We start from the raw sequence: 24,047 nt of genomic DNA on the forward strand, positions 1-24,047 counted from the left end.
ATAGCAAACACATGAACTTTTTTGTACCTTTGGGGGAAACACTGAAGAACTTGGCAAGAGAGAAGAAAAGCCAAGCACTCTTTCCCTGCTGCCAGAAGTCAAATGGAACTGAATGTGATACACAGCATCACCACTTCTTCCTGCTGTAAAACACCACAAATCAGTTCTTCCCCTCAGAATTGCACGGAGCCAGTGTCAAAGTACAGCAAAGGGACACAACACCCAGCAGGAACAAACTCAGAGGACATGACTGGATTCCCTGATCAGAGCTGCTGAATTCCAGCCAGGATGGCTGATTTTCCCCAATTTGTCTTGCTGGCAAGAAGCAAGACAAATTATTTTTTCCAGCAGAGAGGGGAGGAGGCCAGGAGAAGAAGCAGTGTGATAAACACCCCAGCTCAGAGCTCACAGGGAGAGCATCATGCAGTTGATATATACGTGCACAGCAACGTGGATGTGTGCCAAATGCATCCAGCTGAAGGCCCACGTGCATATCCAATTGTACATGCACAGAGTGCTGCACATCAGCAACCAATTGCTACACATCTATAAATCTTCTCCCAAAGCCAGCACAGTTTTTAAATATGCCAGGTGGACATGCAAGAATACACCAGGTGTTAGCAGGAAGATAACTTTGCTTCAAATTAATGGTATTTTTAAATAGTGTCTTAAAAAGCACTGCAACTTTTCAGTTTACAAATGGAGTATATCTGTATAATCTAAAAGGACAGACAGGCATTCTGCCACTTCATATCCTTGTAATAAACCTACATGCATGGATAACTTTCTGCCCAGCCTCTCTGCTTCCATTTTGGCCAGATACACAGCACTGTCAAGCATGTCTGCATTTGTGTGCCACTGATTAATCAGTCAGGCATCAGTTTGCTTGAATAAATTACAATCTTCAGGCACATATGCAAGGCATGTTTTTAACTGACTACTTTGTGAGGTGTTAAGATTTCTAAGTAGTTCCTCTTTTATACTATCTTTGTTTTTCTTAATGCTGTGGAGCTACAGGTCATAGCCATGAAGAACTTCATGCACAATCTGCATTCCATAAATATCACTGAACTAGTGCAAAAAATTATTTCTCTTATTGTACCAAATGAATTTGTTTGCCTCGTTGAAAATAAGAGTATCTCTGTAATTCTTTTTTCAGTACTTTTTGACCTACAGAAGTTCATGTATAATCTGTATGTACATATTTAAAAATACATCAAAATTTAGACTACTGAACAAATCAGGAGAAATTTGTTGAAAAGTCAAGAAAGCATGTGACTTGGTAAAACAAACAAACAAATCCCTTCAATCTTCTCCATGTGATTAGCAAAGTACTTTTTCTGCTCCTTTCAATGTCTTTGAAATGGAAAATCCCAGGGCAGTAAAATATTGATAGCTATTGTATAAGTTAATTAACAACTATGGCTAAACTTAACCTCAGTTTTCAAATTTGACAAATTAACAGTTTTAAACTCTGAGAAAGTTAATCTTTAGTCTCAAAGAGTTGTGTCCAATTCTTAAGAGGAAAGAGTCCATGTGTGACTGTCAGCTTTAGTCACTCATGGAAATGTACCTGGAGAACTGCAGACCCGATCTGTAGTGGTGCACAATGCTGTGCAGTTCCCTGGGTGCAGTGGAAATGACAAAACACTGCATTGTCACCTCCAGAAGACATGGGGGAACATGGTGTTGAATGAGGACTGCCACCACAGTCATCACTGTAACAGTGCAGAAGTGACCTGGCTGTCACCAAGCTTTTATCAGCGCTCACAGAAGCAGAGACAGTGAGTGAGAAATCATTTAGCTCTGCAGACAGCAGTGCAGGTGGGGCAAGGATGCACTTGCCAGCATTCCCATCTACCACCTTGGAAAGGGCACTTTGCAGTGGAAAGCACCAAGGACAGCCCACAGCGGGGCTGGCACTGAGAGTGAGCAGAGACTTCCAGCATGGAGAGGGTAGGGGGGAGGATGGTGCTGCTGCCACCCCTTCATTGTCACGTTTATTATACAAACACACCAAGAAGTGTCAATGAAAACTGACCCATCCCAAACCCACACTTCCTGGATGTCTCCTACTTAGCACATATCCTCTGGGTCAGACAAATCCAAGCTAGTGATTTTACTGACATTTGACTGCCCCTTGTATTTTCTTATTTGCATTTGCATCGTCCAGGAAAAAAAACCAAAACCAACAGATCTACAATTCCATGAGGAAAGGTGCCACTCTCCTCCTGGAGCATATGGCAAATATTACAGTGAGGACAATTTTACATAATTTGTATGCTTATCAAATGTATCTTTCTTTTTTCCACAGAGGGCTGGGGCATACAACAAAGAGAGTGAACCCTTCTCATCTGCTTATGTGACTCTACAATGGCAGAAAATACAAGAAATGGAAACCAGAAGAGCCACAGGGAAAGGAAGTTCAAATGTGTGCCAAAGAGAGTCACTGCACTCCAACAGAGAGCTGCTCTACTGTGCATGCACAGTTCTGAGCATACATCTGGAAAGACATGGAAAGACACCCAGAGATTTGCAGTGCAAGGTGGGACATGCATGGTAGTTACTACATGCATGGTACATAACTACAAGTTGTTCAGATAAAAGTTTCTCTTTTCTAGGCTTTCCATACAGTACAATCTGTGCATCCAGTATTGACCTTCTCATGAGAGGGTTCATGTGGTACTGGACCATGAAGGAGTACTTTTCTTTAGAAAATATGGAAGAGTGAGTTCCAAAACCTGAAGGTTGCCACAAAAATAAACTATGCTTGTGAAGGCTTGTGGTCTGTAATTCCAGTGTAAGGACTAACAGCTACTGACTGGAATGCAGTATTACTTTGGATATGTGAATGGCTTTTGCCTGGAATTGCCATATCTTTTTCTTTCTGACACTCTAACAATTAAATTGTATCGAAGTCTGCACCTACACTTGAAAACCAAGCTGCTATATGTGTATAAACTAATAAAAATAAACAGAGAAAAATGCAACTGTGTATCCTTGTTTTGAAAAGAATGACAGCTTTTTCCAGCATCATTCTGGATATCTGTAATAGCTGTTATGTTTTGTGTTTTCTTAAAATGAGATCGTACTTTTAATTGCTGAAATATATAAGCTTAAGATGGTGCCTTCCCCAAGAACATTGGAAAAATGCCATGATGAAGTGTAGCATACCAAAAGAAACAAATGATAGAATTTCTCAATTTTGACTCATAAATAGCTTAAAGGAAGGTTAATATTATGGCATTTCCTCTGTTGATGGGAGGATGAAAGCTATAATTTCTTAATGAAATAAGATTATGAAACACTTGGTTGTTTTTTTCAAAACTTTCATGGGTGCCAATGGCTCATCAGCTGTTAAATGCCCAATACTGCCATCTTCTGTATCCAAGAAACAGCAAATTATGTGTTACTTTACATGTATGTTCTGCACAAGGAGCAGGGGAAGTACTCCTGATGACAACTCCTTAATTTTAAGAGAGTCTAGGATCAGGCACATGGTTAAGTAACAGCAGAGAGGTCATGGTCTGAATATTCATTGGTCAAGTGGCAAATGTAACTGCTGACTACAGCAGTCACATGCTTGCTTTGAATAACTTCACTAAGCTTCAGAGTAAGAAAGAGGATACTCATTATGCTGTTAATGAACAGCACAGTCAATTAGTCAGATTTTGACAGAGCCTGCTGTGGTGTGCTTCACCGTCAGCAGCTCTGGCTGTTTCTGCAGTGCACTACCTCCAGGATGTAAGAAATAAGCTCCTACGTTGTGGTTTAGGAGAACAATTTAGACCTTAATCAACAATGTACTTTATTAATGGCTATGCAAAACATGCCCAAATGAAAGCTACAAGCACACTGCCTCTGAAGGCTGCAATCTATCACTCCTGTCACAGAGAAATTGATTACTGACAACTTGCATATTTCCTCCCATCACACCCAGGAGGGTCTGTGTGGAAGAGTTTCCTGCATGAAATGCATTTATAATCAGGTCAGGTACAATGCCTCAGAGATGATGATGGGAATACATCAGCAGTGTGAGCTAAATTGATCAATACACTGGAACTGTGGCTTCCCCCAGCTCTCAGAGGCTGTGGGGTAAGCAGCCATGCTCACAGCAGCCAAGGGACACACTGAAAGCTCACTTCATGGCAGGCACTGAACACCCTGCTCCCGCACACAATTCCCAGCACAGTCAAGACAGCTCCCACACAGAGCACAGGCTGTAGGCAGGGAGTGACTGCCCGGTACTGCCATGTGCACCAGCACCCCAGGCAAGCTCAGGCACCGCTGCACGGGCACACAGGTACCCAACAGGACTGAGGACATTGCACAGTCAGGAAAGGCTGAGGGAATTGGGCCTGTTCAGCCTTGAGGAGACAACCGAGAGGAGACCTCATCAACACGTATTAATATTAAAAAGGAGCTGTCAGAGGATGGGTCCAGCAGGATTCGTATTCTCGGCGGTGCCGAGCAATAGGACAAGAGGAACAGGCAGAAACTGATGCACAGCAAATTCCACCTAAACATGAGCAAGAACTTCTTTAATGCGTGTGACCAAGCACTGGAACAGATTGTCCAGAGAGGGTGTGGAGTCTCCCTCACTGGGGATATTCAGGAACCGTCCGGACACAACCCTGCGCCCTGGGATGGCCCTGTATGGGCAGGGAGGTTGGAGCAGATGATCCACTGTGGTCCCTTCCAACCTGATCCACTCTGGGATTCCGTGACAACGGAACGTCCTCTGCACTCCCTCGCTTGCGGTCCTTGGGAGAGTTCCGTAAATGAGGCTCCTCGGCGCTGCCTTTCCCTGCCCTCAGTGCCGCCTTTCCCTGCCCTCAGTGCCGCCTTTCCCTGCCCCCTGTGCCGCCTTTCCCTGCCCTCGGTGCCGCCTGTCCGTGCCCCCGGTGCCACCTTTCCCTGTCCCCGGTGCCGCCTTTCCCAGTCCCCGGTGCCCCCTGTCCGTGCCCTCAGCCCGCACCGGCCCCGCCGCCCTCAGCCCCGGGAGCTCGGCGCACGCCCAGCCCCACGCGCGGCCACCGGAACCGATTGCGCGCCCTTCCGCCGCGGGGTCATGTGACGTCCCGTCGGTCCCGCAAGATGGCGGCGCCCATGTTGGTGCCCGAGCCCCCCCTGGGGAAGCCGAGGTGAGGCCGCGGCCGGGCTGGCGCTGGGACCCCCCTGGGCAAGGGGGAGGGCCCGCGGGTCCCTGCGGAGGGTCGCGGCCCCGTCCTGGCCGGGACCGCCCGAGCGCACGATGGCCGCGGCTGAGGCCGCCCCGTGGCCGGGCCCGGCGGTGGCGCAGCCCCGCGCGGCCGTGGCCTGGCGGGACGGGGTGAACTGGGCTTGGTGGTTCTCGGGACGGGAACGCGGCCGCGCTGGGGGCGGCGAGCGGGCCCGGAGCGGCGGAGCCACGGGCGGGGGTCGCTGCCGGTCCCGTCCCCGGGCGGATCCGGGGGGAGCGGGGCCGCCGTGCCGGTCCGCCCCAGCTGCGGCGGGGCGGAAGAGCGATCCGCGCCCGGGAAAGCGGCGGCCCTGGGACATGTGCGGAACAGCGGAGGCTGCGGTGCGGGGAGGGAGCGGCCTGTGCGTGCCCGGGCTGAGCCCCGTCCAGCCCCGGCGCGACCGTGGGCAGGGCAGCCGTGCTCACAAGGGGATTGCCCGGCCGGGGTCTGCAGGCGTTTGCCCAGACCTCGCTCCGGTGTCCTGCGGCTGGAGGAAAGGCGATGCCCAGCCCTGGAGCGGCTTGGGCGCCGCTGCTCCTTGCGCGTCCTCCCTGTGCTGGCCTGGGAGTAAGGGGAGTCCCTCCGTCCCTTCCTTCCTTGGGTTTCAAGAAAAAGAAGTTCCCAGGACCTGGGAAGGAGCTTCTCGCTTGTCAGCCTCAGGCACTTGCTGAGGGATGCGATCCATTTCAGGCAGGGACACGAGGTGAGAAGCGGCCAGGCTGGCCGGGGCAGAGGCAGAGGATCCAGGTGTGACATTGTCTCTGTGGGCAGGCACTGCTGCCGGGACAAGCACCGTGGTGTCACAGGTGTGCAGGTGGTGAGGATGTGAGCAATCCTGAACAGGATTGGAGATGTGCGTGAAGTTCTGGCCGGCTGAGTTACACTTGTGGAATCTTTTAAAATTACACACTCCAAAAGGGGAAGGTATTAATCTCCCATCAGCATTTGGTGTGGCACGATGACAAGAGCAGAAGATGATCCCTCCTTCCTATTTCTCAAATTATCACCTGCCTAGGAAGAGGAAAGATAGAATGAAACGTGACAGAAAAGAGCTTGATGTGAAAATGCTTTTAGACATTAGAGGCGTTTTAGCCATAGTGAGAACATGGTGCTGCTGGTAGGCAGCTGTTCAAAGGTGTCAGACAAGCAAGGAGGAGTCTGGCCAAGCTTCTGTAGCAGAAGAGCCGTGCTGAGCATTGTCTGTGGGGGCTGTGGAGTGTGTTTTGTTAGCTGTGCGTTGAGACTGCTGCCTGTGGAAAATAACAAAGGAGAAAAGAAAGGACTTGAAATTTCATGTCCTGTAAAAGAAAGACTAGAATGTGCTGAAAGTTGGACCAAAATTGTAGGGTAGGAGATCCCCAAGTTTTTCTCCCTTATCTAGTGACCAAGTTTCAGGAACTGAAGGAGATTTCATGGAGTTGGTGATGATATCAGGTACTGCAGAGCTTAAAAAAGATGAGACCCCATGTGTGGTGTTCTTGCTGCTGCCCATGTGCAAGTCTGAACAGCACAGCCACAGATTTACAGATTTCATTGTCACATCAGATGCTGCTGTGCAGTTACTGTTTCATATAAATGCCTGTTAATTTTGCAGTTTGTGGGATTTTGTATTGCTGAAGGAAATTAAGTGCATGCATGACAGTTAAAATTATTTGCTTGGCTGTTTTAACATAAGCAATGTTCTCTCATCCTCAGCCATCAAAAGTACAGAGCTATTCTGAAGAAGGAGAAGAGGAAAAAAAAGCGGCAGGCACTTGCCAAACTAAGGGACTCAGGTAACTTAAATGTTTGGTACTGTCAGTGGAACTAGAAGTGATTGGGGATTTTTGGGGTTTTTTTTAAAGATATCATTTTGTGTATCTGTGATTTGCCGTAGTATGCAGTTATGTAGATGTGTTGAATTGTGCTTTTTTTCAGAAGCTGCAGAAAAAGATGAATCTGTGTCTGAGGAGGAAGAGGAGGAAGTAGAAGAAGAAGAGGAAGAAGAGGAAGAAAAAAAACTTGAGGCAGAAAGGTGAGAAATCTAGAAAATGGTATATGTGCAATAAACACTTTTGTAATCAATTCTATTTTAGTACTTTGAAAAGTTCAAATATATTCTATGAAACACATTCTTTATTGAATATGTCAGGCTACACAGTCCTTTCCTCTAAAGCCTGAATGATTTTTATGGAAATTTCTCTTTTAAATAAGAGTAAGTTACAGCTGTAACTTAGGTAAGTTGCAGTTGTTATTGTAGTAATAAATACAGTACTGAATTGTTTTTATGACAGTTGCATCAGTCATGGGTAGTTTTTAAGTTGGTAGTCTGAGTGGTGTCTGGTTTCTTTGGTAGACAAAAACTACATGAGCAGTGGTTGCTGAGAGAAGAGAAGGCCCAAGAAGAGTTCAAGCTAAAGAAAGAAAAAGAAGAGGCTGCAAGAAAGCGTCAAGAGGAAGAAGAGGTATAAAGATGTAAAAACCTTAGAGTTGTGCTAGGCAACAAGGTAGCTTAGTGTAGTAACTTTCATTATTTTGTGATGGACCCATTTTTCTTGATGCTGGAGTGTTTGAAAGCATAGACTCTCCACTCTTGTATAGAAAAGCAGAATTGAAAAGAAAACAACAGCTTTTAAAAGGGTTTTTGTCAGATTTAGTTGCTTCTGACTAGATGAAAACTTAATGGTCAAGAAGTTTTAATGCAACATGATGCTTTTGACTTTGATTGTAAAGCATTGTTCCTTAATTTATTTTTTTCTATCATAAAGAGGAAGATCAAAGAAGAATGGGAAGAGCAGCAAAGAAAAGAGAGAGAAGTGGCACAGCAGAAGCAACAGGAGAAGAGAGAGAGAGAGGTGATTCCTGGTGGAGGGAGGATATGTATGTTATATGTCCTGTGACATGATCAGATGCAACAGTTATGCATGTTGAAGGGGGATTTTTTTATAATTAGCAAATGCATTAGTTAACCCATTTTGTCTAAGTTCCTAAACTATTGTTCAGTGTTAAAGAGCATCCAGGGTCTCCATATACTTGAGGTATAATTCCTGTGAACTCATCTGGTTGTTCACAGTTTGTAATTGTTTACATCAGGTAAATACAGAGGTACTGTGCCAATGCAGGTTCTGATAAGTGCACTTTCTGCATCATGTGTTAAACATAATCCTTCCTTAATGTCCCAGTTAAACACAGTCAGTGCTGAAGAAAATGCCTAAAGAGGATATGGAATATGGAAGTACATTGCTGCTGTTCCTTAACACAGTTCTTAATCAAAAGATGTGTTACAGCTCTTCTTTACCTGACTCATCCAACAGGACGTATCTTTTTTCAGAGCTCCTTGGGTGGAATAAAAATGATATTGAAGATACAAGTCATTAATGACATTTCTGTTAATGATACATTCATCCTCAGTTTTACAAGTTCAGTGACCTGGATGAAAGGTGTCCTGTACAGTAATCCAGTGTGAGGACTGACCTCTTACTGCCACTGAAGAGTGACTGCAGCTTTCTAGGATCTGGTCATTTTAGATTCTCCACAAAGTTTCCAGTCATTTCTCTGGGAGCTGTGTCTGATAGCCACAGCAGGAGAGGAGCCGTGAGCAGACAGTTGTGGCTGTCTGCAGGTAATAGTTGGTTGTGCCAGTGATGATGTAACACTTGAATGAGTGATGCCAAAGAACAGCAATTATTGTATTTCCTGCCTTTCTCTGGTGGTCAGGTGTCCATTTCTGTCTTTGCAGAGTAGGGAGAGAAAATTATGCTCATGTCCTTTATTTAAGGTTGAGATACAGTTTGGAGAGAGTTGAACCATGCTAACAGCAGGATTTTAATCCTCCCCTCTATCTTTGTGTCTGGGTGTGCCCAAGCCCTCCGTGGGATAACTGGTGTCCCTGAACTAGATGGAAGCAGCTTTCTTTTTTATTTGGTTGTTGGATTCTTTGCTTTGTGTTTTTCTGGGTTATTATTTCTGGGGATAGTGAGTTAAATTGGCTCATAGAGGGTAATGACAGGCACCCAGAGGGAAACTGATTACCCAGCTAAAAGCAGAGCCACCCATTTTAGTAGCAGAAAGTTGTTTAATTGGTTTTGCCTGTGTCTTGAAACAGCAGTTTATTCAAGTTCTAACAGTGATACAATAAAACTAATTTCCCTCCCTAAAATGAAGAAATAGATTTTCTGGTTTGATGGGTGATGGTGATTAGAGGCTTTTTTGGAGAGGGTGAAGGATTAGTTTTGGCTTTGATTTTTTTTTGTTTGTGTGGTTCAGGGAGTTTTGTTTGTTCTGTTTAATTTTTCTTTATTAGGGCGGGTACTATCTAACATCCTTGGTGATCAGTACCAGGTACTGTCTGGGTCCTCATCTGTAATTGCATTTTTGAATTTTTATTTGCTGTTTTTAAATTTAATTAATTCTCTTCCAGTCCTAGCATATTTTCTTGTACTGATTATATTAAAATATCTTTTTTCTAGGAACTTTATAGAGCAATTTATTAGAACCAGTGTCCAGCCAGTTTTGGAGAGTTGTATTGTTATGCTCAGCCCACTTAGAAAAATGAAGGGAAAGAATATCCTCATTGCTTTCCTGTATTTGGAAGGCTAGATATGGTTAACTTAAAATGTTTAGGTTTCTTACCAGTTACATCTCTTGCTTTAACAGAGGCTCACTAAGCATTGCATTTTTCTGTGTATTCCATAAAATGTGTAAGTTGAAAACATTTTGTGCAACTAAACGATTATGGATTTACCTGTGTGCTATGGACTCAGGCTGTGTGCTAGAGCAGGAGATAGATTTAAGCATCAATAGTTCTATGATAGTTTTAAAAAAGAAAATTAAACTTCTCTGTTGTCTGTCATTTAGTTTAGAAGATCATCTGCGTGAGGGTCTTGTCTGATGTATCCTTTAACAGCTTTGTAGTACCTGAATTGCTGCAGAGCCAAAGTAAATCTCCTGTTTTTAAAGCAAACCCCATCACACTTTCATTATGCATAATCACTGAGCATTGTAAATTAGGTTCTTAACTAAAGAAACCAGATGTTTTGTGTGTCCTCAGGGTTTTCACTAGTCCTGTGTTTGCACCATTTATAGGCAGCTGTGCAGAGGATGCTGGATCAAGCTGAAAGCCAGGTATGCTCAGAGACTTTCTGAAAAAAGAACTGAAAAATAATTTAATTTCCATCCAGTGTTTGCCTTCTAGCATGCTGTCCATCTGCTCTCCAGAACCTAATGGCCTGAATAAATTTAATATATAGTGGCTTGCATGAGCTGTAAACAATTATTTACTGGGTGGAACATAATTAAGCATATTTCTGGCTGGTTGGTGGCAGTGCAGTTGTGCATGCTGATGACTGTTCAGGAGGTCTGAGTGAAAATGAACCTGGAAATACTGCTGTGTGCTGTTAAAAACCACTGTGCATGATGGTTTATTTTGTGAATTGTAATTCTAAATAAATCTGTCAGTCCTGGGTGGCAAGATAAACTTGTCTTTTTAAGCAGATGTCAGGCTCTAAATAAGAGGATTGAGTGGTAGAGAAGGGCACAGATCCTTAATGAAAAGAAAAAAAGGTGGGGGAGAGAGAAGCTTGACTGCTTGGATGCCTGGAAGAGCATGGATCTCAAGCTGGCAGTGTGTAGAAAACAAAACTGCAGTTTTCATGAGACTCTTAGAGATTACCTTAAAGAATAATTTGGATTTTTATCCCTGTCACATAGTTAAACTTGTGAAGATTCTTGCTCTGTTTAAACCACTGCACGAATTGGAAAAATAAGTTTTAACCTAGTTATCCATTGTTTATTGACTGCCATAGCTACATTGGAGTTACATTTGGTTCCAAATCATGTTTAAACAGTTCTTTAGGTAGGGAATCTGTTTCATAAGATGGGTAGGAAACTGCTCTGAACTGCTGCCTGCCCAGAGCTCAAGATGCATTAGCAGTCATGTCTGCAGAGGAATAGTCAGAAATGTGGTATGTTGGAGACTGCATTAGAGTAGCAGTTCAGGGTTCATTTACTGCTGACATAACAGGGCTGTTCTGGTGATAGAAAATTATGGCTGCAAGTCATGAGCAGAATTGGTAGCTGGGTCAAATGCTGCTTGTGAGTAAAAAGAATTTTCAGTTGATTTAAAATGAGAACTTAGGCCAGTCAGCTTTACAGATTGTTTGGTTAGAATGAAAATTCCTTTTAAAATATGTGTCTTGGTTGTAGTCATTGAAGGCTTGTTACTTGGTGAGGCCATTTTGAATTAGAGAATTTTTAATGACCCAAGATGATCAGTATGGACACTTACTTCCAGTGCTAACTATGAATTTCATTTTTTAAAATTCTGTCCTTTGGCAGGTTACTTCTATTTTAGCCTTTTCTAGATGCACATAGCAGTGATAATGATGAGCTTACTGAGCTTTGGGCTGTTGCAGAGAAAAATAAGTAAATAGTCTCAGCTTTCTTTCTGCCAGGTTGTGGTGGTTTTGGCTGGGGTAGAGTTAATTTTTTTCATAGTGGCTAGTATAGGGCTTTGTTTCAGATTTATACGTAAAATAGAGTTGAAAATGTGGAGATGTTTTTGTTATGGCTGAGCAGGGCCTACACAGACCCAAGGCCTTTTCTTCCAAGGTCTTTTCTGCTTCTCATTTTCTCCTTCTTCCACACTGGTGAAGAGGCAGAGGGTGCATGGTTGGTTGGGAGGAGACAGCCAGGACAGGTGACCCCAACTGACCAAAGGGATATATGTCAGGGATATCTGACATCATGCTCAGTATATAAAGTGGGGGAAGAAGAAGGAAGGGGGGGACATTTGGCATGATGGTGTTTGTCTTCCCACATCACTGTTATATGTGGTGGAGCCTTGCTTTCCTGGAGATGGCTGAACACCTGCCTGCCCCTGGGAAACAGTGAATTTATTCCTGGGTCTGCTTTGCTTTTTTGCCTGGCTTTTGCTTTCCCTCTTAAATTGTCTTTACTTCAATGCATGAGTTTTATATCTGTTACCCTTCCATTCTCTGATCTCACTTGGTGGGGCTGTAAGCAAGTGGCTCTCTGGGGCTTGGCTGCTGGCTGGGGTTAATCCATGACACAGATGTATAAAGTGAGACCCAAGGCACAGGGCAGCTTTGAAAAACAATGCTTTAAATAGGTTCAGCTTGCCTTGTAGAAACATAGTGCTCATAACTGCATGTGAATTCAGTTGTTAAGTTTTATTTTTGACACTCCATTTCTTTACTGTTTTCTGACTTTTGTCTATTTTAATGTTTCTTCTACAGCTGGAGAATGGTGTGAGTTGGCATAACCCAGAGCCCCCAGAGAATCTGGGAACAGAGAAGGATAGAGCAAATTGCCCATTTTATATTAAAACAGGTTCCTGCCGATTTGGAGACAGGTAATCCATTGAATATTTACCAGGATAGAAGTGTGTTGGGGAGATAAAACAAAGGCAACTTAATTAGGTCATAAGCAAACTGAGGAAAAATTGCTGCATAAAAACTTCTTTGTATTTGGATGTGGACTGAGAGCAGAGCATTGCCTGGCTGGAATTGAGCTGTTTATTGTTATGGCATATTACTGATGGTGCATTCTGGTTACATTGGTGAGACTTGAGTTTTCCTTGGTTTAGACTCATGCACAGATATATTCTGACAGAATGTATATGGTTGTTATTAGTACAGTAGATGTCTGATATGTCAGATGCTAGTTTTTTATATTTTCTAATTTGCATATGTTCAGATCCCAAATGGACTAAAGAAAGTAAGTTAAGGTAAATCTGCACACTTGGGAAAGTTGTCAGGTAGCGTCCAGAGTTCTCAGTATTTGAATGTGTGATGCATTCAGTTGTGATTCTGGTACACTGACAGGGTGCCTCTGTCTCAAGAGGGAAGTGCAGTAAAAGGGAAGAACAGAGAAGCTCATGAGGATGATGAGAGATGAGGAGCACCTCTGTGGAAGTGGCTGACAAGTCCAGACTCTGCTTTCAAAGAGGGGGATGGAAGAGGACTGTGGTAAATAAACAGCAAACTCAGGACTAGGGTGGGAATGATTATTATCATTCATGCAATTTAGTCAGGTGTCTCAGAATGTTTGAGCACCAGCTTTGCACAGGAAAGACTTTCTCATATGAAACAAATGGCAAACTTGTTCCCAGAGGATGCAGAGGAAACTGGAAGTATAAATGAGTTTATGGAGTACATGTTCATTGGCATCCAGGAACAATGATGACCCAAATGCAGCTTCTGGTTGGAGAATCCCTGATTTTTTTTGTGCTAAGGAGAAACAACAGCTTAGCAGCGAAGGACTCTGATATTTATTACATGAATCTTCAGCAAAAACTTACAAGGTTATTTTACTAACTTGTATCACTGAAACATGTGCAGTCTAGCTATTGTAGTTTTCTTTATCCTGGGAGTAATTTGTTCCAGTGTGATGTATATTGTGGATAATTATAAGATAATTCAACTATATGGAAGCTTCAAGTTCACATCTCTTTTTTTTTTTATTCTGAAATACGTGTTGAATTCAATAATAAAAATTTCACCAGCTATATCACTGCAGACAGCATTTTTTTCAAATGTCTGGGTCTTCGTAGTTTTTTCAGTATTTTTGTTGTAGTGATCTTTAATGGAGATAACTTCCGTGGATTATTTATGGATTGCATAAAACTCAGTTTTGCTCTGAACTTTGCATTTGAACTATGAATAACCCTTGGAAAATAAATACTGAGAAACATCATATTCTGCCCTTCCTCTTTCACCCCTATTGATCTCAGCTACCTCCCTTTAATCTTCCTTCTTTTTCTTCACATACCTGCTTCCTTCATAATCTGGTCATTTTAACATCTGGTGCTGTCTCTAAGTTGAAGGACTGGTACAGCTAGGATAGGACTGGAAGGATGGATTGAAAGGAGTCGTGAAAAACTAAGAGCCAGTGTTATCAACAAATAACTATTGAATCTTGTCAAAGCTCACTATGTCCTGAATAAGCTGAAAGTGGCTGAGTTTGCTACTGCCAGTTTCCCCAGTAATTCAAACCCTAACATTTTGCAGTAATATTGGATTCTTGGGTCATTCATTTTCCTCGAGGTTCCTTTTTTTCTGGCATGTGAATATATCATTTTGTGTACAGACAATATTAGGGTGGTTTCATATTTTCTGTTCTATTATTGAAATTGAACAGCAAAAGGAGGCAGCTTCTAAATGTAAAAAACAATAATCATCAAATTAATCGTTTCCTGGTTTAGTTTTGGGTTTGGAGATTGGATTTTTTTGTTGTTGTTGTTTGCTTTTTGAAGTCTAAGGGGCCAACCAGAAGGTGAGAGTCCATTTCTGATTGACTGGGTACAGAAAAACTTCCTAGCTGAAGTCTGGGTTGTAATTGTCCATTTTGAGACATGACCTCCCTGCAGATCTTTTGTGCTGCCCAGTGACATAAAGAGACTAGACTAGTCTGGATGTTTTTCTGGTCATGTCATGAAAAGGAGAAAGTGTTGGAGAGTGCATGACCCAGTTGCTTGGGGATATACTGAATGGGATTCATAAAGCACAGTGAAATAAACATGGAGAACATCTGTGTTCTTACTGAATCTAAAGATGTCTAGGGGGAGAACTGTATTTCAGCATGTTAGCGAGGTAGCCTGAATATGATGGATGGTGAGGGAGATCTAATGCTTTTATGGCTGCCAAGAAGCTGCAGATTAAGATATGACTGATTTAGAAGAATTTCTTTTTTTTGTTTGGGTTTTGGTTTTTGTAGGTTTTTTGGTTTGTGGATTTGTGGTTTTGTGGTTTTTTTGTTGTTGTTGTTTTTTCCTTTGTTTTGGTTTGGGTTTTTTTCTATTGGAAGTGGAAAAATACCAGTCTTATACTCATCCAGGTGCAGGTCTAAATGTGCTATTCTTCCCACATTCCCACCTTCCACTCCCATATGATGAAAACAACTTCAGTAAAAGTTCAGTTTGCAAAAAGAAGAGCAGAGACTTGCTTTAAAATCTCTTTATAGAGATACTCCTGACAATCTTTTAAACCCTTCAGAAAATGGGAACACATTAACCCTTGTAGCCTAAAAGAAATTACTTCAGCTCTCATTGTGACACTGGTATCTATAACTTTTGTAGTTCTGCCTTCCTAAGCAAGAATGTGTTTGTTAATGGCATTGAGGAAGCCTTAAAGGTTATGTACAAACTCACTCCAAAATATTTGGTTTAGTAATTGAAATATCTTGATCTTCCATTAATGGATTTTCTTTTATAATTACTGTAACTGAAAATGACAAATGTTTGAAGCTTCAAGAAGTGCATCTTCTGCTGGAAGTGCCAATCTTTCCACTTTTCTTTCTTCACTGCACCTGTGCAGGTGTTCTCGCAAGCACAACTACCCCACATCGAGCAAGACGCTGCTGGTGCGAGGGATGTTCATCACCTTTGGCATGGAGCAGTGCCGCAGAGACGACTATGACACGGATGCCAGTCTGGAGTACAGTGATGAGGAGACCTACCAGCAGTTCCTGGAGTTCTATGAGGATGTGCTCCCTGAATTTCAGAATGTGGGGAAGGTGGTTCAATTCAAGGTATGCATCTAAGTGCAGTTTATGAGCCTTATGAGGAATTCTGTCCAGCATGCCCCAGCTAGATCCTATGGGCACTATGCTGTGTCCTTACAACAAACTGTGCCTCTCTCATGGCTCCTACAAACTTGTCACTGCTCTTACAGAGCACCATCTTACTCTGGGTGAATCTTCTCTCCCATTCCTCTGAAGTGTTACAAAAGCTTGGGCTTCTATAATGCACGTTTTTCACAGTTCTCAACAGTTCACTTATCTCATGTTTTTTCTTTTCTTATCCTGTGCTAAGCCCCTGAGGGTCCATTAAGACTGTTAGACAATATAAATACCTCTGAGCTACTGTATTTGGGCCTAAGGAATGAAATAGTTGGGGTATGAAATGCATTTGAGTGTACACCCAAACAATGTCATTTTAGGACTGGCTGAATAAAATAAAACCAGATTACAATGAACTGAAAAGATAGCAGATATTTCAGTAGGAAGAATTATAGAAAGGTAAGTTGCATAAATGGTTTTGAGATTTGTCATCCATCCTTAGTTTGTGCATTTGATTTGCTCAGTGTTTTGTACTGATTTTTTTCCCATTTATATTGTTGTTTCTTATGGGGATAAAGAGGGATCTGTAAATGGAGACCTCAGAGATGAATGATGTGTGCTAACAGTCCCATGTTGCCCCAAAAATATGCAGCTTGGAAGGTGCAGTCTCCTTGTATCTGAATCTATTGCAGCATCCCTTTCTGCTTTTCATTCTTGAGTGTTTTCCTGCAGTCACCAGGAGGCATACAGTGCCTTTTCTTCTTTTGTGTTCATCTACTGACAGCTGCCTCAGGACTGAAATGGCATTAGCATTTCAAGCAAGAGGAAAGTAGAAGGAGTGAGTTTTCAGTAGTTGTATAATGAGCTTTATAGGCAAGAAACCTTCACTTGTTTGGAGGAGTGGAGCATCCCCTCCATATTTTGACTCATGGAATAATAGTCAGTTGTCTTCTACTAGAAAACAGGATGCAGATTCCCTATGGAGCATGGCTTGAAAAGCCTTATCAGCAAAGTCAGATCCTTGGCTTTGTAGCATGGTTCTGTGCAGGTGTGCTAAGCTGCACCTGCTTGGGTCCCTGTGACTATTAGTGTGGCATTCCTTGGCTTCTGAGGCAATTGTGCACAGCAAGATGATTCTCATGCACATTTTCGCTACATTAGAGATGCTTCAGAAAAACATGTTGGCTTCAGGGATCTTAACTGTGAGTGAGCTGAGCCTCTGTGACCATTAAGAATCAGATTACACACACCCCCCTCTGTCAGCTTACTTACTTTTCCAGTGTAGCCCAAGGTTTTATTCTGGCTGTTTTTTCTGGGAAGCTGCTCCAGAATCTGGAAGGTCCTGATAAAACACTACCTTAGAACACTAGGGTTCTTTTCCTACCATTTCATCTATGGCAAAATCATTCTCACTTGTTCTTGTATTGACACTGTTTATCTCAAATAGTTGGACTCCTTATCCTGTAATACTTAATTCTACAAGTGCTTGTTATTGTGGCTGAAGCCCTTTGCTGATGCAGCACACAAAGAGGTATTCCCTGAGGGTCAGTCAGGGTTCAGGGATGAAAGGAGCCGCTAACTTTGCTTGCTGCAAATATTGGAAGAGGCCTGCAGGCAAGAGAGGCTGGAATCACAGTTTGTCCTGGAGAACTGGGTTCCACCTGCCTGGACCTGCGTGTTGGAATCTTTTGTAACTAGCAGCAAATTTCAAAGTTAATTTTTAAGAGCTTTAGATCTACTTTGAATGCTAAATTATTACAAAAAAGGTTTTTCAGAACTGTACAGTGAAAGATGGTGTCACCAGCTTTTTGAAGCCATTTTAAAGGGATGCTGTGAAGATGTATTGCTCTAGAGTCTCTTACTGTAATGAATCCCTCATTTCCATGTGAGGATACTAATAATTGTTGTCAGAGCAGGATTTGGCTGTTGTACATAGGGTTGGCCCAGACAAGTGCAAGACAATGGACTACAAGCTTTCTTGTGGCTTAAGTGAGCCAAGGTCCCAGAGTTAATCAAAGCATAATTTAAACATAAGCCAGAAAGGCTTTTTTTGTTGTTTTTTTTTTTTCTTGGTTAACACTTAGTGTTTTGAAAAACATCATCTCTAAGTTGATATGGATGAACTGTCTTAAATGAGAACTGCCCATCTCAGAATGTGTGAGCTGCTGTACAGCATAAACCTTCCACTGCCCTGACTTCCCTGACTTCATGTTTCCATCCCCTCAGGTCAGTTGCAACTATGAGCCCCACCTGCGAGGAAATGTGTACGTCCAGTACCAGTCGTAAGTACTCCCAGTCTTACCAAGGGCTAAACTGCAGAGCTGAGTAATGAGTAAGAAGTGTTTGTATCATCCACGGAGTTCATTCTCACACTGTAGTGGGAACCCAGAATTGGTAAGGGGTGTCTGAAATGATTGTGTGATGGTCATGCCATCTGTTGTTTTTCCTTTCTAAAGGGAGAAGGACTGTCAGGCAGCTCTGGCTCTGTTCAGTGGACGATGGTATGCAGGCAGGCAGCTTCATTGTGAATTCTGCCCTGTGACGAGGTGGAAAACTGCCATATGTGGTGAGTCTTGGAAAAGAGAATATGTGTTACTGAAAGAATACTCACTCATGGAAGTGAAAAAGAGGGATTAGGCTGTAGCTTTCAGATCTGCCTAAGTTGTATTCATTTCTGTTTGGAAGACATATGTGCTAACTTGCTTGTGTAGATCCAGGAAAGAAAGGGAGTATTACACCATGTCACATAAGTGTCTGAATTTTTCTAGTGAATTTATCATGGTCTAGGAAAAAAGGTTTGGATTCTAGCTTTGGAAATAATAATCTTAAGGTGAAACTCCAGGAAGTACTAATTTGTCTCTTGAGAAGCAATGGCAGTTTCTGGACTATCAACAGTTCTAAACAGTAAATATAACATGTTCCTTATTTACCTTCTTACATTAAGGTAAATAAAATTTAATGAAATTAAAAGTTAAGTTTGTTATAAGCTAAAATCAAATCTTCATAGCAGTTTAAAAGCTAATTCCAAGAAAAGTACACAATGAAAATTAATCCTGTGTGAGTTAAATTGATAGTGGTCAGATGCATGTTATTCTGTTTGGAGACGCAAAATTCAGTTTATTACATTTCTTCCAGTTGGTACATAATGAAGAAAGAGATTTAACAGGTCTGGTTCATAAAAAAGCAAACCCTAATCTGTTGCAGGTTTATTTGAAAGGCAGAAGTGTCCAAGAGGGAAACACTGCAACTTTCTTCACGTATTCAAAAATCCAAACAACGAGTTTTGGGAGGCCAATAGAGACATACGTATTTCTCCTGAACGGACTCATCAGTTGTCTAAAAACTCTGAGAGGAGAAACCGATCGAGCCATCGTGACGACTATTACAGCCGCTCCAGGAGGAGGAGCAGCCCCAGCCCGGACCATTCCCACCGCAGAAACGGAGAATCAGAGAGGAAAAAGAGTCGCCGCAAAAACAAGAGGCGGCGCCACTCGGGGAGGTCCCGGAGCCGAGAGAGGAGGAGGTCCCATAGCAGGGGCAGGAAAAGGAGAGGCCGCAGCCGCAGCCGCAGCAGGAGTCACAGTCGGACACGCAGCAGGAGCAGGAGCAGGAGCTCCTCTCGATCCAGGAGCAGGGGTAAAAAGAGATCAAGCAGCAGAGGAAAAAATAGTGAAACTCCCAAAACAAAGTGAGAATTACTTTCAGAAATCACTAATTGATAAAAATAGAGCTGAAAAAGAAATCTTCCCAATAGGGTACCAGATATATATGAATTTCAAATAAAGTGTTCTTGCACATTAAAATGTTTCTTCCTAATAAAGGAACGTAGTTTACTGTGTGCAAAGCTTGAGAAAATTTAAAGTTTTCAGTCCTATAGAAGGTGTGAATGTCAAGTACTCTAGCTACTCTGTCCCTCTGAACAGCTGCCATACCTGGATGCACACTGAGTACTAATAGAGAAGTGAAGCCTCTTTGGTATATGCTTATTTCTGTTATGTGTATGTTAAGTGTTTACTGTTCCTGTAAGGAGTTAGTACAGAACAGCCAGTGTGCAGTAAATTCACACCCCAGCACACTGCAGATCCAGGTCTGTGTAGATGATTGCCATTTGTATTTTTCATCTGTTTATTGGAAATTACTTTCTAGACAAAGAAAATATAATTGTTTTATGAGTTGGAGAAAAGGGATCTCAAAGACATCAGTGTTTGACTGCACAGTACTTGCCCAGTAGGAGCTTTTTGGTCACGAGTGTTGGATTTTTCTTGGCCCTGACTGAGCTGCTGAGCTGATGGCTTGTAGGGATTGCAGTAGACTAAAACCAAGCAGAAAGTACACAGAGAAACAATCAGTTTATTCAGTTCCTTAATCCCCAAGTGAGACTGGAGACAAGGATTACATGCAACTGTAATCCTTGAGTGAGGTCAGAACTGCTTTGCATATCTCTTGGTTGCACACCATTTGTAGGTGAAAAGGACCTGCTTGACTTGTGCTGGAGGGGTGGAAAGTGTCCATCAGGGAACCAAAGATGTGATTGTGGAGGCTCAGTCAAGATGGCTGCAGAGTGGCTGAAGAAACTGAAGGGTTTATACATGAAAGACTATTTCATGGTTTTGGGAGAGGAGGACTTGACTTAGAGCCTTTTGAGGTTTATTTTACAAATAGTTTAAGGCACCCTACTGCCTTGCTTTCCTACAGCCAAGGTGAAGAGTAGGGTACATAAAAATGAAATAATTGGGACAAAACCTCCTTGAAATGACAGCTATATTAGCGAAGTACCTGCAGTTAGATAAATCCTTACCGATATTTTTTCACTTTTATTTAAAAGATTTGTGCTGTTAGATGTACTGTATTTCACATGGTTTATCTTCAGGTTTTAACTTGGGCACCTCAGTGTCCTCAGATGCTTAGAGAGAGCTTGTAGCACCAAAGGTGCAGGTGCCCTAATGGTCTCTAGAGATACCTCCCTGTCTTTAGCCTCTCCAAAGAACTGGGCTCCTGCCTTCAGAGAGCCAATCAATCCCAAGAGTTAGGAGCCTAAAGCAGGCATGAAGTGCTCCCAAATAGGAATTCATTACAACTCCCAGCAATGTAACATAAATTCCCTTAGAAAATCTATGTATCTGAACTTTACAAACAGCATTCCTCACAGCAAGAATGCTTTTCCCCAGGATAATTAAGATCAAGTGAACATTGCTTCTGGATATGATATATATTTTTGCTTTTCTAAATGCATAGTGCACCTAGCATGCTGATTATATATTTTTCCTTCTTTCTTCATGTGTAACTTGTCCAATATGGAGTAATACAACAAAAGTGATGTTCAGTTCAAACCCAACTTCCATGATATATTGTCATAACTGTAGGCAGAGCTGTAGCTTAGTTAATTTGATTAAATGTTTTAGTTATTAACAGATGTAGGAATTGTAATTAATTAGCATAACTTTTGAAATAATAACTTTTTTAAAAGGCATATTTCAAAGGACAGACAGCACGAAGTTTTTAATTCCATTTGAAAAATTTGTTACTGCCAGTTTCTTATAATGTACCTTTTTCTCACCACGCCTTAGAGACAAATCTTCCCTGAGGTTTCTATTTTTTTATAGATGCTCAATTGTCTCGCTGGGTCACTTGCACTGCATGTGGCAAACTCTGGTTCAGTTGGCCACCACAGGCTGGTTCCATCCTCCATTCCCTGGGCTGCCCTGCTTCCCAGAGCTCTCAGGTGGGAGAGCTGGCTTGTGCCCCTGCTGTGCACGCCGTGTCACACGGACAGATGTCACGGAGCATTAGCGCAGCAAAATCAGCTGTCCAGCTCAAGGAAATGTGGAGTGGGTGGTGGGAACCTGTGACCAGTCAGGTGAAATAAGCAACCAGGCCTCCAAGGGATTAGAAACTAAGTGCCCACTAACAACCATGTGAGAATTCCACAGGTGATTAGGCTCCCCACAGTTCTGCAACAGGATTTCAGGAGATAAGTTGCTGTATTTAAAAAAAAAAAAAGCAAAAAAAAACCAAACTTGCTCAGAAATGCATGTAAAGATTTAAATATACTTTATTTCTGTACTACAATGGCTGAAGCTTCAGCTTGTTTTTCTTGAGGTCTGGACCCAAATGTGCTGGCTGTATCTGTACAGTGTAGGACTGGTAGCTGTGATTGCCCTCCACTTTCACACACTGTCTGTTTATTACACAGAATTTGAGTGCTGTAGATCTGACATTTAGCTTGCATTTATTAGCATGAAACCTGGGATTGCACCAGTTCTAACTTTGGAGTTCGTATTTTTCAGTATTGTTTCTCTGCTTCATAATCTTAAGTAGTGTTATATGCATGGTTTTGTGTTTCCTTATTATTTGAGTGAGCTATTTTATTCTGGAGAGACAAACAGACTAGAAGTTTTTTAATGTTAAGCTTATTTTCTTTCCCAAAGGGAAAAAGCCCCAGAAGAACATGGAGAGGATTTAAATTTGTAAGGAACAGCCTATTCCCATTGCGTGTTATTCCACATATTTCACAGGAAAGGACCTTATAAAGTGAATTAATAGGGGCCGAGTTTTGTTTTGTCTTCAACGACTATTTAAAAGTAGCAGTATTTCAAAATACTTTTTTTCAGTTGTGAATTCTGCAGGGATCACGGAGGTGCTTTGGAGTAATTCTGGCATTTACACAGAGGCTCAGGGTGGCAGTGCCAGGGCCTGCCAGATGCCCTGCTTCAGTCAGGACGGGGAGCAGGTGCTGCCCTGCCCTTCAGTGGAGGAGGAACAGCCCAGGCAGGCAGCAGCGCTGCCTTGTTCAGCAGCACAGGGGGAACAGCCCCTGTAGGCATGGGCACTGTTGCTGCCCAGCAGAATTAAAGCATCAGGGAACTGGGCTTGCCCCCTCGCAGCAGAGAGCCTTCCCTCCAACTGTAGCTGGTGGCCACTTCTGTGGGATTTCATTCCCTGTCTGCCTGTCCAGAGTAGCAAACCCCCGTCAGGGCCTGAGGAGTGGCACGTGTCCGTGTGTTGACTGCAAGGCATTTCTTGTGGACACCCAACAAGGCCTTCCCTCTCTGGCCCCAGCCCTTGTGTATAGGGCACATTGTCCAAAATGCATCCCAAATGACTCCTCTCCCACTTTTATGCCGTGTGATGGCAGCATGACCGTTTTGCATCCAGTTTTGCATTAGCACGTTCAGTGTACTGAAACTGCCCTCTGGTTTACCAGTGACATTCCTGTGCCCTAAATAACTTGGGGTTTTTTCTAAAGATATGCAAGAGCCTGCTAAAAGATGCTATTGCTTCCTGTCCTGGATCAGCACTTCTTACAAAACACGAAAGATGGAAGTTTATGATAGTTAATAATAGCTTAATTTACTTTCTTACATCATCCAAAGAGTGCAGCTCATTTTGCTTTCACTGTAAGCTTGTAATTAAAATGAACCCCATTTATTCTACATACACTCCTGCTCAGCAGTGATGTGAACTGAGTATCTATGGCTGAAAACCAAAACTGATGTGGCATGGACAGGTGACGCTTTGTCGAGCTGTGGGACAGACTGCAAAGCAAGCTGGACAGCCGTAACCCACGGTACATGGGACCTTGACAGAGGCAGCCACAGGGTGAGCATCACTGTGGCCTCGCCCCAAAAGGAACAGCAGATGTTCAGGAAGGCCTCTTCGAGTTAAAGACTTAAGTCAGTGAAGTTGAAGACATTTAAGACAACACTCAATCAACTTGCCTGAACAATCCAGAAATTCCTACTTATTCTTTAGCTCTCCCCAACCCTTCCGCACAAGACAGGAAATTCAAAAACCGGAATTTCATTTCAGATTAAATTCAGAAATGCCCAAATATGTTAATTTTTCCCCATGCTTTTGCTGATAACATCAAGCAGTTCAGTTCTTTTGGAAAGGTGGAGAACAGATTCATCTGACATATTTTTAGTTGAGACCAGGATTGTAAATATTGCATTGACTTGTTCAGAATTCTATGAGAAGAACTGAATATTCAGTCTCTATTATCCAGAACTCTCTCTCAACATGTGGTTTAATTTTCAAATGAAGTGGTACTACCCCATCAATTTAACTTTCACTTAAATAAATTTCATGTTTAATGTGGCCAGCTTTCCAAAAACTTGCTAATTTATTGCTTTCTCTACAATTTAAATGGATGTAAATAACTAAACTTGGACACAGTATCCTCAACATTTTTTAATGAAGTGCTCAAGAACAGGTTAAGCACTGTAATAAAATTTCCCTTTTTTTAAGCCAGCACTGAGTGGCCTCTTC

At 42.5% G+C, this 24,047-nt stretch overlaps 1 protein-coding gene across 1 annotated transcript; it reads left to right on the forward strand.

Moving 5' to 3' along the window:
- Nucleotides 1-5,079: 5,079 nt before the first annotated feature.
- ZRSR2 (zinc finger CCCH-type, RNA binding motif and serine/arginine rich 2) lies at nucleotides 5,080-24,023 on the forward strand. Its single transcript, XM_066545389.1, has 11 exons — nucleotides 5,080-5,144; nucleotides 6,918-6,997; nucleotides 7,140-7,236; nucleotides 7,558-7,666; nucleotides 7,970-8,056; nucleotides 10,287-10,325; nucleotides 12,458-12,573; nucleotides 15,536-15,749; nucleotides 18,006-18,061; nucleotides 18,236-18,345; nucleotides 18,984-24,023. The coding sequence occupies exons 1-11, from the start codon at nucleotides 5,098-5,100 to the stop codon at nucleotides 19,469-19,471; spliced, it is 1,443 nt and encodes a 480-aa protein (XP_066401486.1). The 5' UTR covers nucleotides 5,080-5,097; the 3' UTR covers nucleotides 19,472-24,023.
- Nucleotides 24,024-24,047: the final 24 nt, after the last annotated feature.

Source organism: Molothrus aeneus, chromosome 2, assembly GCF_037042795.1.
Source record: "Molothrus aeneus isolate 106 chromosome 2, BPBGC_Maene_1.0, whole genome shotgun sequence".
Classification (NCBI taxonomy): domain Eukaryota; kingdom Metazoa; phylum Chordata; class Aves; order Passeriformes; family Icteridae; genus Molothrus; species Molothrus aeneus.

Coding starts and splice junctions, on each gene's coding strand:
- ZRSR2 (XM_066545389.1), top strand. CDS start 5,098: ATGGCGGCGCCCATGTTGGTGCCCGAGCCCCCCCTGGGGAAGCCGAG. Junction 18,062..18,235: donor GTGTACGTCCAGTACCAGTC/GTAAGTACTCCC, acceptor TCCTTTCTAAAG/GGAGAAGGACTGTCAGGCAG. Junction 18,346..18,983: donor GTGGAAAACTGCCATATGTG/GTGAGTCTTGGA, acceptor AATCTGTTGCAG/GTTTATTTGAAAGGCAGAAG.